The sequence below is a fragment of the Mastigoproctus giganteus genome, chromosome 4 (genome assembly GCF_048544385.1).
Source record: "Mastigoproctus giganteus isolate SK-2022 chromosome 4, ASM4854438v1, whole genome shotgun sequence".
NCBI classification, from domain to species: Eukaryota; Metazoa; Arthropoda; class Arachnida; order Uropygi; family Thelyphonidae; genus Mastigoproctus; species Mastigoproctus giganteus.
Window position 1 is genome coordinate 74,714,925 of NC_143578.1, and position 15,484 is coordinate 74,730,408.

At 35.1% G+C, this 15,484-nt stretch overlaps 1 protein-coding gene across 1 annotated transcript in view; it reads left to right on the plus strand.

Annotated features, from left to right (window-relative positions):
- Positions 1-15,484, plus strand: part of LOC150086839 (uncharacterized) — a 40,215-nt gene that overhangs the window by 8,635 nt on the left and 16,096 nt on the right. Inside the window, exons 2-3 of the mRNA XM_090372293.1 lie at positions 2,948-3,539; positions 11,862-11,948. Coding sequence (XP_090228419.1) covers positions 2,948-3,539; positions 11,862-11,948 — 679 coding nt within the window. The remainder of the gene's footprint in view (positions 1-2,947; positions 3,540-11,861; positions 11,949-15,484) is intronic.

Below are 15,484 nucleotides of genomic sequence, written 5' to 3' on the forward strand. Positions count from 1 at the left end.
TCCCAACATACGTAAGAGATATGTTCCAGGACTTCTTACTTTGTTGAGTTTTACGTAACTCGGGAATGACTAGTAACATATTGCTTCTATATTATTATTGACAAATCTGAATTCAGCACGATACTTGTTAATGTTTGACCATTTTCATACATTCTTATTAGTTTAATTTTCTGATCCAAATCGATCGCTTTCCTTTTGTTGGTAGATTTAGCGCTGTCACCCGTGAGAGCTCACATTTCTGGAGGTCACTACCATAAAGCAATAAAAGCAATTTGCACTTTCCGTGTTATAGGACTTTTCTGTTCGTGCATCTAATTATAAATGGGTAGTAAACTCGATCTTATTGTATTGCAATAATACCGATAGCTGGAATTCTGTGTGTGTTTACGTTATTATGGTGTAATGTGTTGCCCCTTCACTGAAATGTTCAGTCATATAAAAAAAAACCCCATAAATAAATTGTAAGAATCTTCTCTTCTATCCTATTTTTTTGCTTGTTACTCCGTATCTCACTTGTGCAATTTGTGTGTGCTGTGATCGTCGTTATTGATTGCTTATTTTATTTATTTTTGTTTTTGTTGTAAATTTTGCAATCCTTAAAAAAAAAAAAAAAAAAAAAAAAACCATTTTGAGTGAAAAAAAATTTATGTAAATCCGTAGTTGCGTAAGTCGGGGACTTACTGTATCGAAAAATGTTCAGCAATCTACGTAAAAAAAAATATGGCAATAGATAAAAAAAAAAACTTACGACGTACTACTCGCGTGTCCAATACGATGCTTCCCTTTATTTTTTTCGATGTCAATTTTGAGTCTATAGCTTTCCTATTTTTTTTACGATGTTGCATATGGTTTGGTCACCAACATTATAATGGTTCATTAGAGATTTAATGGATGCACCATTTTCAAACTTTTGTTTGAATAATTTCAAAATTTTGTTTAACTGAAAGTGCAACTAAAAGAGTTGTGTTTTCCCATCATTTTTGCGATTTCTAAACAAAAAAAAAAAAAAAAAAAAATTTCATTATCACTGACACAAATAACGAAACAATCGGAGTACACTAATATCCCAATGACGACTTATAATGCCGCTTGTCGCTTATTTACGACTTGAAAAACATCTGTTTATACCTATTCTATTTATTACTTGAATTTTGATTTCTGGAATTTTTTTTTTTTTTTTTTTAAATTTGGAATCTTGAAGTGTCCTAGTTAATCCGATCCCGGTAAATCGAGAGAGTGCTGTAATTGCAAAAATAAAAAAAAAATAATAATAATGTTAAACATTCATAAATACTGCATTTCAAACCACGCTCGTAGCTATACAATAGTGTACCCCGCTTTATGATATTAATCCGTTCCAGAGACACCATTGTATCGTGAAAATATTGTAACGTGAACCAGTAACACATTATTTTGTGGTAATTCGTTCCACGACCACGGAAATTGAAATTTTCGCTATATAACTCTCTAAAAGGTCATTTTTTATAGCATAAATTGTATTAGTTACAAATTCAAATCATTAAAATGCATTACACTTTCATCGTTATTATAATTTATGTTCTGTTATAAGAACCAATTTTGAATGGCTTTATGATATTTTTCTAAAGCACATTTCTGGAGGTCACGACCAGAAAACAATTTGCACTTTCCAGTTTATTGGGCTTTTCTGTTAGTGTTATCTAATTATAAACAGGTAGTAAATTTGATGTTGCATTTGTGAAAATACCCCCGATAGCTAGAATTGTGTGGTTTTTTTACGTTGTTATGGTGAAATGTGTTTCCCCTTTTCCGAAATCTTCAATCGTATAAAAAACAAATTTTCAGAATCTACTCTTCATTCCTCTTTTTTTTTTTTTTTTTTTTTTTTTTTTTAAAGCATCATAAACTTGTTACTCCGCAAATTGTGTTAGTTGCAATTTGTGTGTTCCGTTAAAAAATGCTTATGCATGCTATTGAAATTTATAAAGAAAAGAGAAGGTTATCTTGGAAACAAACACCTCTTGAATCATTTTTGAAGAAGATGAATCCTTGTGCAACAAACCAACGAGTGCCGAGCCAATAATGAGTGATCAACCAGTGTGCATTAGTCAATGATGATATGACTTACAAATGTTAAAGAATGTTTCTTCAAACATTCTTTAACTTGCTCGATTTGATATAATTTGCTCGATTTTACAGGCTACATTTTCATTTCTTTCCATAAAACAATCATTGTTTAAACATAAACTAATTAGCTAACTAATTTAATTGTTGAGAACTTAACCCCTATTTTTAACATTGTCTATGGGAAATAAATTCCCGCTTTACAAGTTTTCGCTTTACGAGCATGTGCTAGGAACAAATTAACTCATAAAGTCAAGAACTACCTATATTTAATTATAAAGAACAGAAATGTTAGTACATACTTGGGAAAATTTTGGGAATTTTGGAACCTATCTCATTCAATTACATTATAATTTGGTCTTGTTTTATGACCCTGCTTTGCTAGAACCTAACCCTGTTGTAAAAAGAGTTCTACTTGTACTTGCATGAATTAACAGGCACCTCCATAGCCAGGTGGGAAGGAGCAGCAGTGCGTAGCACACGCTTCTTGATTAGACCGGGGTTCGAGCCCGTGACCACCAAATACGGAGGATGCGGAAAGGTCAGGGAATGACCACCGCATATCCCGGAGCAATATGGCCTTAGTTGCTAATGCTCCTAAAAACCAAACAACAACAACAGCATGAATTAACTAATAGTAATTTAGAAGTAAGGTTACAGAACCTCATCCTAGCAGAAAAAACTAGATCTATATTTCCACATGCAAAATGCTTTACTCATTTCAGGTTCTAAAATTTGGCAGTTATCCATATTTTGGATGATTAAAAGATATTTCAAATATCATATGATAAGAATTTATGAAACTTAGTTTGAAATACAGATGGAATAAATTTATATTTTTCAGACCAGTGTCTAGAACACGAAGTTATTCTCCACCTGTGCCTGCCCTTCAAAAAAGACTGACTGCACTTCGCACTTGTCATGGCTCTATTGATGATGTTACTTTTAGGGATTGTGTAGAACCAGGACTGTCTATGAAGATTAATTCTTCAGCAGTTTTAAGAAACCGGCTGTCTCAAAGTATAGATAACTTACCATCAATTGTTAATGGACATGATAAATATCTTGCAAGATCCCATGACAGACTGTCACTGCCAGGTAGTTTATCACATAGTAATATTCTCCCACCAATGAGGCGACAGTGGCACAGCCAGGAAACCTTTTTACCTCATTCTATGCTTCCATCGCAGTACCCTCCTCCCTTTTCAGCTGGTGGACATAAACATTCTATGATTTTTGGTATGGAAGGTGAACCTAGTGTACCACATGTTCCCCGTCGCAAGTGGAGTGATCAAGAAAGTTTTGATCTTGAAAACATGGCTATGACAAGGGCTGTAGCTCATCACAGAGAACCTTCAGAAGAAAATGGAAATGATGGTGATAGCAAAGAAGAGAAACCAAAGAAACTTGCACCACATGACACACATGCTGGACCAGTAAGTAATATTTATATAAAACTAAAAGTTTTGGTTGATATATAAACTTCTAAAATTACTAGACAGGTATAGGTGATAAATAATAATTTCATCAGATGTATACATTTTTGAATATTTTTTAGTATATTTACCTATTATAATTTGATAATGGTAACATAGATTTTTAGCATCCTCAATGATTGTGAAGAAGTAAATTTAAGAAAATAATAATTCAGCAGTTTGAGATCCAGTAATTGAATCTTTATGATTATTATCTTGAAATTTTATAATACCACAGATTTTTTAACAAAAAATAGAAAAGAAAATCTTAGTTTTTGGCCTGCCAGTATTCTCTTTTTCCAATTTATCTTTCCTGTAATTTTGCATGTTTAGAGTTTTTTTAAATGTGCCAGTTGTGCAGGCACTAAGATTTTTGTCAAGTCACTTACCTCAGAAAAGGTTAAAATACTTTTAACCCTTTCTGAGGTTAAAAGACTTATTTACATTGAATGCAAGTTCGGTTCAGTGCAAATTGAATGCTGGTTTTGGCGTTTCACTAGTGATAGAAATGATAGAAGAATCCTCCTGGCTTAGGAAGAATAAGGTAGAAATTTAACGTTGGGTAAACTTCTCAGTGGTACTTACATAGAATAGATCTATATATTTTCTTTGTGAGCTCTCGGTGGTGTGCTTAGATCTGCATTTTGAAAGTCCCTTAAAACAATATCTGTAAAGTAGCAAATTCTCTTGAACTTTTGCATTAGATGCTGCTTATCTGTTATTCCAACTAATTGTAGGCACAGTTTATAATAGACTGCAGCATGGAAATAGCTTTGAAAATGAAAGGAGGAGGAGATTGTTCCTGTTGACCTCAAATGTGTGATTTGGGCTTATTAAGGCTGAAAAGAATTTGTGGAATTCAGATCCAGAATTTGATAAAACCAGTTGAATCAGATTGAATAAATAAATGATAGTTTTGAATCAAAAAAGTAAGCACAGTTCTTATTTAGAAATTTTTTTTACAACTTTTTTTTTTTTTTTTTTGCATTTTTTAAAAAAAAATTCTGAATGATTTTTGTCAATTTTACTTATATGTTAGATAATAAGGTCATTAATATTTTGAAGTATTTATGTACAATTTAAAATTTCATAAAAAAAAACTCAATCCACAGGACTATCCTCTATTGAAAATTCACCATGGTGGACCCATCCACATGCAACACAGGCCCTGGGTGCCAAGCAAATCTTGAGACCAAGCGATATTCCCTGTGATTTCTACTGCAATTGCATTAGAGAGATAAGCTTTTCTCTTTGAGGCGCCTCCGTAGCCATGTGGGAAGGAGCAGCAGTGCATAGCACACGCTTCTTGATTAGAACGGGGTTCGAGCCCGTCACCACCAAATATGGAGGATGCGGAAAGGTCAGGGAATGACCACCGCATATCCCGGAGCAATATGGCCTTAGTTGCTAATGCTCCTAAAAACCAAATAACTAACTAACTAACTTTTCTCTTTGAGTTCAGATGTTTTTCTTCCGTTGTTATAATATATAATAAGAGTTTTCTTTCTTTAAGCATAAGGAAGAAGTTTCCAGAAAGGAAAGTAACCTTTCTTAATTTTACTATTTACTAACCTTCTATTTTACTCACTTGGTGGCACTACTCCTGCCTCCCCATGGTGGGGCCGGACTTTGGTGAAAAGACACCACTCAGGACTAAAAGAGTTTAAAATGGACCAAACTAACACAAGACTGGAGAAAGTTAACTCCAATAAATTTGATGTCTCACAACTGAACATGTCTCAGGCTAAGAGAATGAAAATCAATGCCTCTCAGCCTTTCTTTTTGGTTATACATCCCTTAACAACACAACCTGTTGGAAAACTATCACCATTCTTAGTCCAGAAGACTATTGAGTGTCCATGGTTGGATCACAAAAAATGATAAAAACGCTCACAATCAGGTGATCTCTTAGTAGAAACTGCACTAAATCTTCCGATCTGAGAAATTGCTGAAAACAAACAGACTCCTTTGTGGGACTACCAGTTGAAATTACCCCACATAATTCCCTGAATACATTGAAAGGTGTTATTACTGAATGGAAACTTTTGACTGTTTCAGAGGAAGAGTTACTACGTGAGCTAAGAGCAACAAGTGATACATGTTAGGAGGATAATGATGAAGAAAGGTGGATTCTCACTCCAACCCAATCAGTTATTCTCACCTTTAACAGTCCTTTTCCCCATTCAGTTAAAGCAGGATATTTAAATTGCAAAATCCAGTCATATATACCAAATCCAATAATGTGTTACAGCTGTCAGCAATATGGACCCTCTCAGGCAACATGTTGGAGTGATCCCATTTGTCTGCTCTGTGAATCAAAAGAACACAATCATGCAAACTGTACCTCTACTTCACTACTGTGTCCAAACTGTCACATAAATCACCCTACATTTTCAAAGACATGCAAAATGCAGATATTGGGAAAACAAATACAAAATAGAAAATAGTGTCTTATCTGGAAGCAAGAAAACAGATACTTGCAACCAAAACTTCATGCTCCTATGCTTCAGCAGTGAAACAACAGCAAACTATAGCCACTCAAATGGTAAGTAATACCTACTGTTTGAATGGTAATACCTCCAAATCAAATTGACTGGTAGACTGGAGTAAAGTACTGCTAATGACAAAAACAACTTCAAAAGAAAAATCCCGTGCCAAAGAGCAGGATATTTCTGTGCCTGGAAAGCAAAAATCAGAATTAACATCTGCAAAAGAAACAGCATCTAGTAAACTGTGTAGACAGCATACAAACATAGATGAAATGGATACTGATGAGCAGGCAGAGAACGTACTAGAACTTCACCCTGCAGAAGATATTGACCACCTCATCCTATTTTTCCGAAGAAAGACAGACCCAAATATGATAAACAAAAATACTTAAAAATAAAGTGCAGTTTGATTCAACAAACAGTCTCGAAACTTAAATAATGCAGCATAATATTATGCAATGGAACTGTCATGGTTTATGTGGAAAATTAGATGAAATAAAAGATTATTTAGCAATATAAACCAGTCTGCATTTGCCTTTAGGAGACCCATCTAACACCTCAATCTTTATCCATATTTCAAAACTATACACTATTCTGGAGAGACAGAAATGAAAATAGAACTGCCACCAAATCTTCCTCTCTCTAGATTGGAATTAATTAGTCTTACTATGCAGCTACAACCTCCCTATTGCATTATAGAAGATATGAATGCCCATCATCATTTGTGGGGATCTTCTCACATGGAAGTAGAGGTAACTTGATCAAAACTTTCCTAGATGATCAGCAACTGAATTTACTGAACACTGATCTCATATTTATATCAGTTTGGCTACAGGTATCACTTCTGCAATAGACTTAACAATATGTTCTCCATCAATTTATCCCAATATAGAATGGTTTGTATTAATTGATCCTTACAACAGTGATCATTTTCTGATAGTATGTTCCATACAGACACAATTGACTAACAGAAGAAATCAGAATGGTATGGAATTTTAAAAAAGCTAATTGGAGTAAGTATATGCAATTAATAGAAACTGCCAATAGATGATACTATCATATATATCAACAACCAACTGTTAGAAGTATCAAAAGCTACAATATCTCAAATGAATAAGGCAAGGCAGGCATGATACAACTCTTGGTGGAATGCTGAATGTGTGATGGCAAAATCAAAACAAAATTGTGCAGGGAGTGAATTCCAGAAATATCCAACTACAGCGAATTTGATTACATATAAAAGAGCCAAAGCTGAAGCAAGGCAAATTCAGAGAGGCCAAGAAAAATTACTGGATCATGTTTGCTTCCACGCTTACTAGGAACTTGAGTCCTGGTTTGGTGTGGAAAAAAATTTGGACTTTGAGTGGAAGATATCAGAACATACAATCTCCAATTTTCCATTGGAAAAGGCAGGACGTTTCCTCAACAGAGGAGATATCAGAAATTCTGGCTGAATCTTTTGTTTCTACATCAGCAGTTACAAGATACAGTGCCGACCGGGCTAGCCGAGTGGGTAAAGTACCTGCCCGGCAACCCAAAGGTCGCGGGTTCGATTCCCGCCTCGGGCTTGGATCAAAGTACTGCAAAAACCTTGGGAGGTGCAATATGGCCACAGAAGCCGATGCGCCAACAACTACCAAATCAAAAAAAAAAAAAAAAAAAAGATACAGCACTGATTTTCAAAAATTTTAAGAACAAGCTGAATGGGGTAAGTTGAATTTCTCTACCACTACATCTAATTCATATAATCTACCATTCATAAAAGAGGAATTACAACTATTACAAATTTGCCTCATGGCGCACCAGGTCCTGATAGCATTTATTATATTATGATACAACACTTAAACTCTGATTCTCTGGATATCCTACTAACTTTATATAATGGAATTTTTTTAAACAACTTGTATCCCTCCATATGGCAGCATGCAATTGTCCTTGCATTTCCCAAACCCGGAAAAGATCCTTCCTATACATATAACTATTGCCCTGTCTCATTGACCAGATGCTTAGGGAAAATACTTGAATGAATGGTGCATAACAGACTTACATGGTTGCTAGAAAAAGAGAATGTTTTATCCCCCCACCAATTTGGATTCAGGAAAAATAGATCAGCACTAGATCTACATGTCAAAGTCGAAACAAATATTAGAAACACATTTATAAGAAAACAACATATGGTGATGGTAAATCTAGATCTAGAAAAAGCTTTCGATACAACATGGAGATTTGGAATCCTATGAGATATTTTACAGTTAGGATACAGAGGACAGTTTCTCCAATTTATAGAAAAATTCCTTACTGACGGAAAATTTCAGGTACGATATTAAAGGCTGTCTATCTACAATACATATACAACAGGATGAAGTCCCCCAGGGCTAAGTATTAATTGCAATCCTGTTTGCCCTTAGGGTGAACAATATTGTAAAGGAATATCACCTTCACTTGAAATCTATATGTACGCAGATATTCTTTCTATTTCATTTGAATCACAAAGCATGAACACAATTGAGCGACAGCTCCCATTATCCATAAACAAAATAGAAGCATGGACAAAAAAGAATAGATATAGAATATCTGAGAAAAAATAAGCTGTTTTACACTTCTGTAAAATAATAATAATAATAAAATTCTTTATTCATAGAAATGTAGGACATGATTCCTGTTACAGGCAACCAGAGGAATCTCACAATTGTGAGTACACAGAAAGTGCTAATAGATTATACACAGCTTATATTGCATTATATAGTTATTATGATAGATTATACAGAACTTATATTTCATTATATAGATTTTATAGTTATTATATACAAGCTGCAACACATTGCGACAGTCTGGAAACTTTCACTGGGAGTTGACTAGTTCCACTGACAATTGCAGGAATGCTGACTGCACTTGACTATGGATTTGTGCTTTTTTTTTTTCTCTGTAGGCAGAATCTATGGACCACACATCCAAATCAATGTTTGCGGAGTTCAGTGCACCGATGATGCTGTTCAGAAAGTGCCAGTTAAATGTCGAGTGCTTCTGCAGGTTAGAACAGAACACTGGACGGTTTCTGAGGGCTTTACCAGGGATTTTCCGGCCTATGATTTCCCAGATATTAACGAAGTCGAGAGCAGCAGAGCACAGATTAAATCTGTGGTCTTCATTCTGAACCGGTTTTATACTTAAATTATTTTCCTCTACCTGTTGCTCAAAATTTCTCCTTCTTAGGCTTAATATTAGACAGGAAACTAAACTTTCATGAACATATATTAAGAACTTCGAACTAGCTGCTTCTCTAAACTTAACATCTTGCACACAGTATCTTCAATGGCCTGGGGAACCAACAGGTACACATTACTAAAATTATATAAAACTTTGATTAGATCTCAATTGAATTGTGGATCTCCTCTATATGCTTCAGCAAGATGGAGCATGTTACATCGCCTAGATACAATTCACCATATTTTTCTCTGCATAACTCTAGGAGCTTTTAGAACTTCACCAATTTACAGCTTGTATACAGATGCATCAGAACCCCCACTGCGCCATCGGCAAGATTATCTTCTATGCATTTATGCGGCAAAAATAGTCAACCATCACACCCAAATTAGTCTGTTATTCATGATCCACTATGGACGAGTAACTTTGATTGCAAGCCAAATGGAAATACACTTCCAGCGCATTTCTGCCATAGATATAAATTCAGAACCTCCTTGGCTGCCGACTGTGCCTTTGTCTGTATCACGTCTTACAAACTGGAAAAAAAATATCTCCAATCGTTATACAGAAACTCCACACACTGCACAACTTTAAAATAGAAACAGTCACAAGATTTACACTGATGGATCAAAATCAAACGACTCAGTAGGTGCTACAGTAGTTTTACTGGAATATACTGTATCTGTCTCCTTGCCTCATGTTTGCGGTATTTTCACAGCTGAATTTATTGTTATCAAACTAGCACTGGATGATATTAACGAGCACCAGCTTCTTCCTGCTCTAATCTATAGTGACTCCTTTAGTGCAATAGCCGCTCTACACAATGGGAAATAGTCCTCAAACCCCTTGATTCAACATCTTAAAAAAACAACTCAGAGATTTTCATAAAGCAAGAAAGCAAGTTTCTATGTGTGGGATTCCAACCATGTTGGAATCCCACACATAGAAATAATCATGCAGACCAAGCTGCCAAAAATCCAGATCTTAATATACATGATAACTTTCAGTTCGTATCTTTTACAGATTATAGGGATGTCATTTCATACCAAATATACTTCCAATTAGACAAAACTTTGGAGGAACTAACTGTGCATAAATTCCACAGAATAAAAAAGATCCAAGTGTATTGCATTCTAGTTCACGTACAAATAGATGGGAAGAAGTTATACTGACAAGGCTATGCATTGGGCATACCTTTCTCACACAAACATCTATTTCTAAGAGAAGATCCCCCGCTCTGCTCTCTATGTCAGATGCAACTTACAGTAAGGCACATCCTGGTTGATTGTCCATCCTATTCAGCCGTTCGCACCATCTTCTTCCGATCATTAGCAAACTTGATAGCACCTCTGACTCCCCTTCATATACTTGGTGACAAAGCAAATCTAAATGAGCTCTCTATATATATTAAACATCTTGGAATAATAAATATACTTTGATACATCCATAAATCATTAAAATTAAGATAGTGACTCTGACAGACACATATTGGCCATAGTTGCTCTTGTGTCATGAAACCTACATAACAACAACATGCAGCACACTCACTGCAAAATGTATAACTGTTTCAGGGGAAATTTATTCAGCTAATAATTGTAATAATTTCATTGAAAGGCAAGTTACTAATTTAATCCAGTTATTAGTTTCTCTTCATATGTTATCATTTGTTATGTCCTGATCAGGTTATACATTTATAAATGTAATTTTTGAATATGGGCTGTGTACTTTGAATTTATAGCTTAAGTAATTATGTCTATTATGTTTTTTTTTTCTCTTTCTTCTATATTTGTATGCAATTTAACTTGCACAACTGGTTTTAATATAACTTATAATTTAAACCATAAGTTTATTATAATTTTGATACTAGATCGTTTGAATTTATCATTCCTTGCTTGTCACAGCAACAATTGCTTAAATGTGCTAATAATTTGAAATTTTTTTTTTTCGTTTGTTTGTTTGTTTATTTGTTTGTTTGAAGACTGTATTCTGATTTATAAACAAAACAAACCCTTCCCAGAGAGACTGCAGTTTTCCATTCACTTGCTGAAACAACCAGAATTTGTGAGTTGCATATTAATTGATTAATTTAATAATTGATTTTCTAATTATTGACTCAAAATAACATTCTGAAAATTTTACTGAAGAATAAAATGTGATGTTTCTTTGAAAATATTATAGAGTAATGCTGCATAATGAAGTTGGTACATGTTATATTGAATTTATTTTGTAACAGTTACAAGTATAGGGTGAAGTGGGAGCTTACGTTTTTAGATAAATTAAGGAATGTACATATATTTTCTTAGAAATGCAATGCAGGTATAACTGCATGCTTTGATTATATGCAATCATGCTTTGCTTTTATATATAAGAATTGCATAACAAGAATACGTTTTTTAATGCAGATATTGCTGGAGAAAAAATTCAGGTTATTTGAACTTGATTGTCTCAAAATTTATAATTCTTGACTCTCTTGAGTTCTTTTAATTCAAATATTTACTGAACTGAACTTCCAAAAAAAAGGTGTAGTAGGAAAATGCTAAATAATGATTACCTGGATTCTTAATTTCTTATTTAATAAATTCTCTCCTAGGATCCATTGGTTCATCCAGAAGTTATAATAGGTCGTCCAACCCCAAGACAAGACAAGATTCTTCAACAGCTCTCCTCCTTGCGACAGGTATGAGCAAATAAACTGCTGTTGGTAGAATATAATTGAGTTATTAACTTTCCACTATCAGTGTTTGGGGTGAAAACCACAAATAGGACAAAATATATGTATACAAGGTGCGGCAATGAAGTTCCTGGACTGGTGCTGTTGCAGCCATGTTTGATGAGTTTGAAAATAACAAAAGTGGCATGCTCCAACAGGTGGTGGTACACAGATTGTCCAGTAGGCTAGTAATAACCAATTTTGTTAGTAGCATTAATGTTACGTGTCCTAATTTAATGCAGCATAATTTTACAACAGAGCAATGAACAAACATCAAATTTTACTTTAAACTGGGAAAATTTGCAAAAGAAATGTACGAAATATTAAAAACTGTTTGTGGATGAGGTGTTAAATTGTACCAGTATGTTTGAATGGTATAAGTGGTTTATAGATGGATGTGGAGAAGTTCACGATGACCCAAGGTGGGTGACCATCATCCACTTGAAATGAGCACAGAGTGGCAAGAGATTGTCATTTAATGCTCAAAATAATGGCTGATGAATTGGATATAAATAAGTAGGTGATTCATCAAATTCTGGCTGAAGATTTAGGGAAAAGGAAGGTCTTTGCAAAATTTGTGCCACATAGCACAGATAAGCAGAAGCAACAAATGGTGTCATCATGCAAAAACCTCATCCAGGGCTTTCAAGGCAATCTTAATTTCTTCGACTGTTTTATCACTGTAGGTGAGTGTATGTATTTCAGTATGGGCCATACGCAAAATGTCACAGCATGCAGTGGAATTCAAAATTATCACCAAGGCCCAAATGGTTTTGTTTACAAAAATCCAAAAACCTTTTGGGATCAGGACAATGCTGATTGTTTTTTGACAAACAGGGTGTGTTTCACAAGGAATTTATACCTGAAGGGGAAAGAGAGTTAGATTCTATGTACAGGTGCTTCAAAGACCATTGAAGTGCATTTCTGGTGTGCAGCTACAATTTTGGGAGAAAGGCAGCTGGTTCTTGTTGGATGAATGACATGTCTCTGCCCATAACATCATCTCTTTGGATGCCTTTGCCTACTCTTTTTAGAACAGTGTAATAAGTGCATTCAATCAGGTGGTGATTACTCTGAAAAATAAAACCATTTTTGAGCTCCTTTACAAGTCTGGGAACTTTATTGCGACACCTTGCCTATATATGTATGGGATCCAATATACAGGGTGTTTCAGTTAAACGTTTCAGAACTTCTAAGAGGGGTAGGGTACATCCTGACAACTCGAAATCATATAGCAATGTGGGGTCGGAAATGCTTTCCTGAAGCGGTGTTGTACACAGAAGCACCATAAAGAAAAGAGACCGTAAGTGAGAAATCGTTTTAATAATACATGAAAAGAAGCAAAAGGTACATGGATTAAAGTAAGTGTTCGAAGTTTCTTCCACGAGCTACAATGCACGCCTCACATCTCCTACGCATGGACATCCGAACATTCTGTAATACTCCAGGCGAATTTCGAATTTCTTCGGCAGCTACTGCGATTCTTGCAACCAGCTCCTCAGCATTGTCAACAGGGGTGTCATAAACTAGCGATTTCATATGACCGTGAAAATTCCTTCACAAGGGAAGGAATTTTCAACACGCATAACGACCATATCTGGGCGGTCGAGAACCCGCATGCAATACGACGTCGTGCAGCACAGATTCGATTTTCGGTCAATGTATGGGCCAGTATTATGGGAGATCACCTCATCGGACCTTACCTGTTACCGTGTCGTCTAACCGGACCTATCTACTTGATCTTTCTGCAGCAAGTATTCCACAACTTTTGAGAGATGAACAGATTTCTGCATCGACGCAACAGACAATGTGGTTCCAACACGATGAAGCCCCTGCCCATTATAGCGGAGATGTTCGTAACTACCTGGATGTCACATTTGGTCAACAGTGGATCGGACGTGGTGGTCCCGTGCGTTGGCCTGCTCGGTCACCCGACCTATCATGTCTTGATTTTTATTTCTGGGGTCATATGAAATCGCTAGTTTATGACACCCCTGTTGACAATGCTGAGGAGCTGGTTGCAAGAATCGCAGTAGCTGCCGAAGAAATTCGCCTGGAGTATTCCAGAATGTTCGGATGTCCATGCGTCGGAGATGTGAGGCGTGCATTGTAGCCCGTGGAAGAAACTTCAAACACTTACTTTAATCCATGTACCTTTTGCTTCTTTTCATGTATTATTAAAACGATTTCTCACTTACGGTCTCTTTTCTTTATGGTGCTTCTGTGTACAACACCGCTTCAGGAAAGCATTTCCGACCCCACATTGCTATATGATTTCGAGTTGTCAGGATGTACCCTACCCCTCTTAGAAATTCTGAAACGTTTAACTGAAACACCCTGTATAATTTATATTAATGCCTCGTATTATTAATAGCACATTCCTAACAATCAATAACAAATAGGATTATTTTTTTTGGTTATTATTATTATTATTGTAAAAAAAGTGCGTGTGTGTGTGTGTGTTTAGAATTTCCTTTCAAGGAAAAAAATGATGGGTCATTTGTAATAAAGTCCATGCTCATTTAAGTTTGACAGTTGTAGACAGAACCATGATCAAAAAGTTAAGTTCTTTGGGTAGATTTACACTCCACCCTTTAACTTTCTTCCTTTTTTTGTGGATTGAGCTTTTGCTTTTTATAGTACAATATTTACATCACTGTTGCTTTCAGTGATGAAGTACACATAAAATTATCCCCCCCCCCCATTTTAAATTTTTGTAAAAGTCTTGCTGGGGGTTTGGTTTCCCCCCCATCAAAAAGTGGGGATGGCAGTTACTAAAAAGCCATTTTTTATTTCTTCAAACATTAGCTCTCTAACTGTGAATGTGGCAGTTTATTTTCAATGTTAACAATCAGAAAAATTTAATTCAGAAACCTTCAATTTTTGTGACTGTTGCATATAAGGTGGCATTGTGAAATATCGGTTCTTAGTTTTCAATATCTATTGAACAAATGGACATAACTTTGTAAAAAAAAAAAAAAAAAAAAAAAAATTTGAAGAGCGCTGAGAAATAATATTCCAGAAATTCATAAATAATGAGTGAAAAATAAACATTTGGAATTCATTGCTAAGTATGAACACTTACTTTTGTGCTGAACTGCATATCAGAAACAAATCTTAAAATTTAATGATATTTTATTCATATACATAAACTAACATCGACACAAACAAAGAACATATAAAACTGTATGTCAAGTCTATAAACAGAAACCAAACATTGCTGCATATAGTTGTTAATTTCACATGTCTTTATTTTTATGGCTCATTTATTAACCACTCATTTGCATTACAGTGCAGTGCTTGGGTGCCTTTTTAACTCATGCATGCATGAAAGCACAACACTCATAGTACCTTTTATGATTATATGTGTAAAGGAAATAAATGGGTTTAACTAAGTCAGCTAAATGTGCTCTGATTAGTTATGCAGCTTTATAATATATGCTGAAAATTTTCCATGACAAATTTTCATCAGTCACTCTGATTTTTTTATGGAATATTCTCTT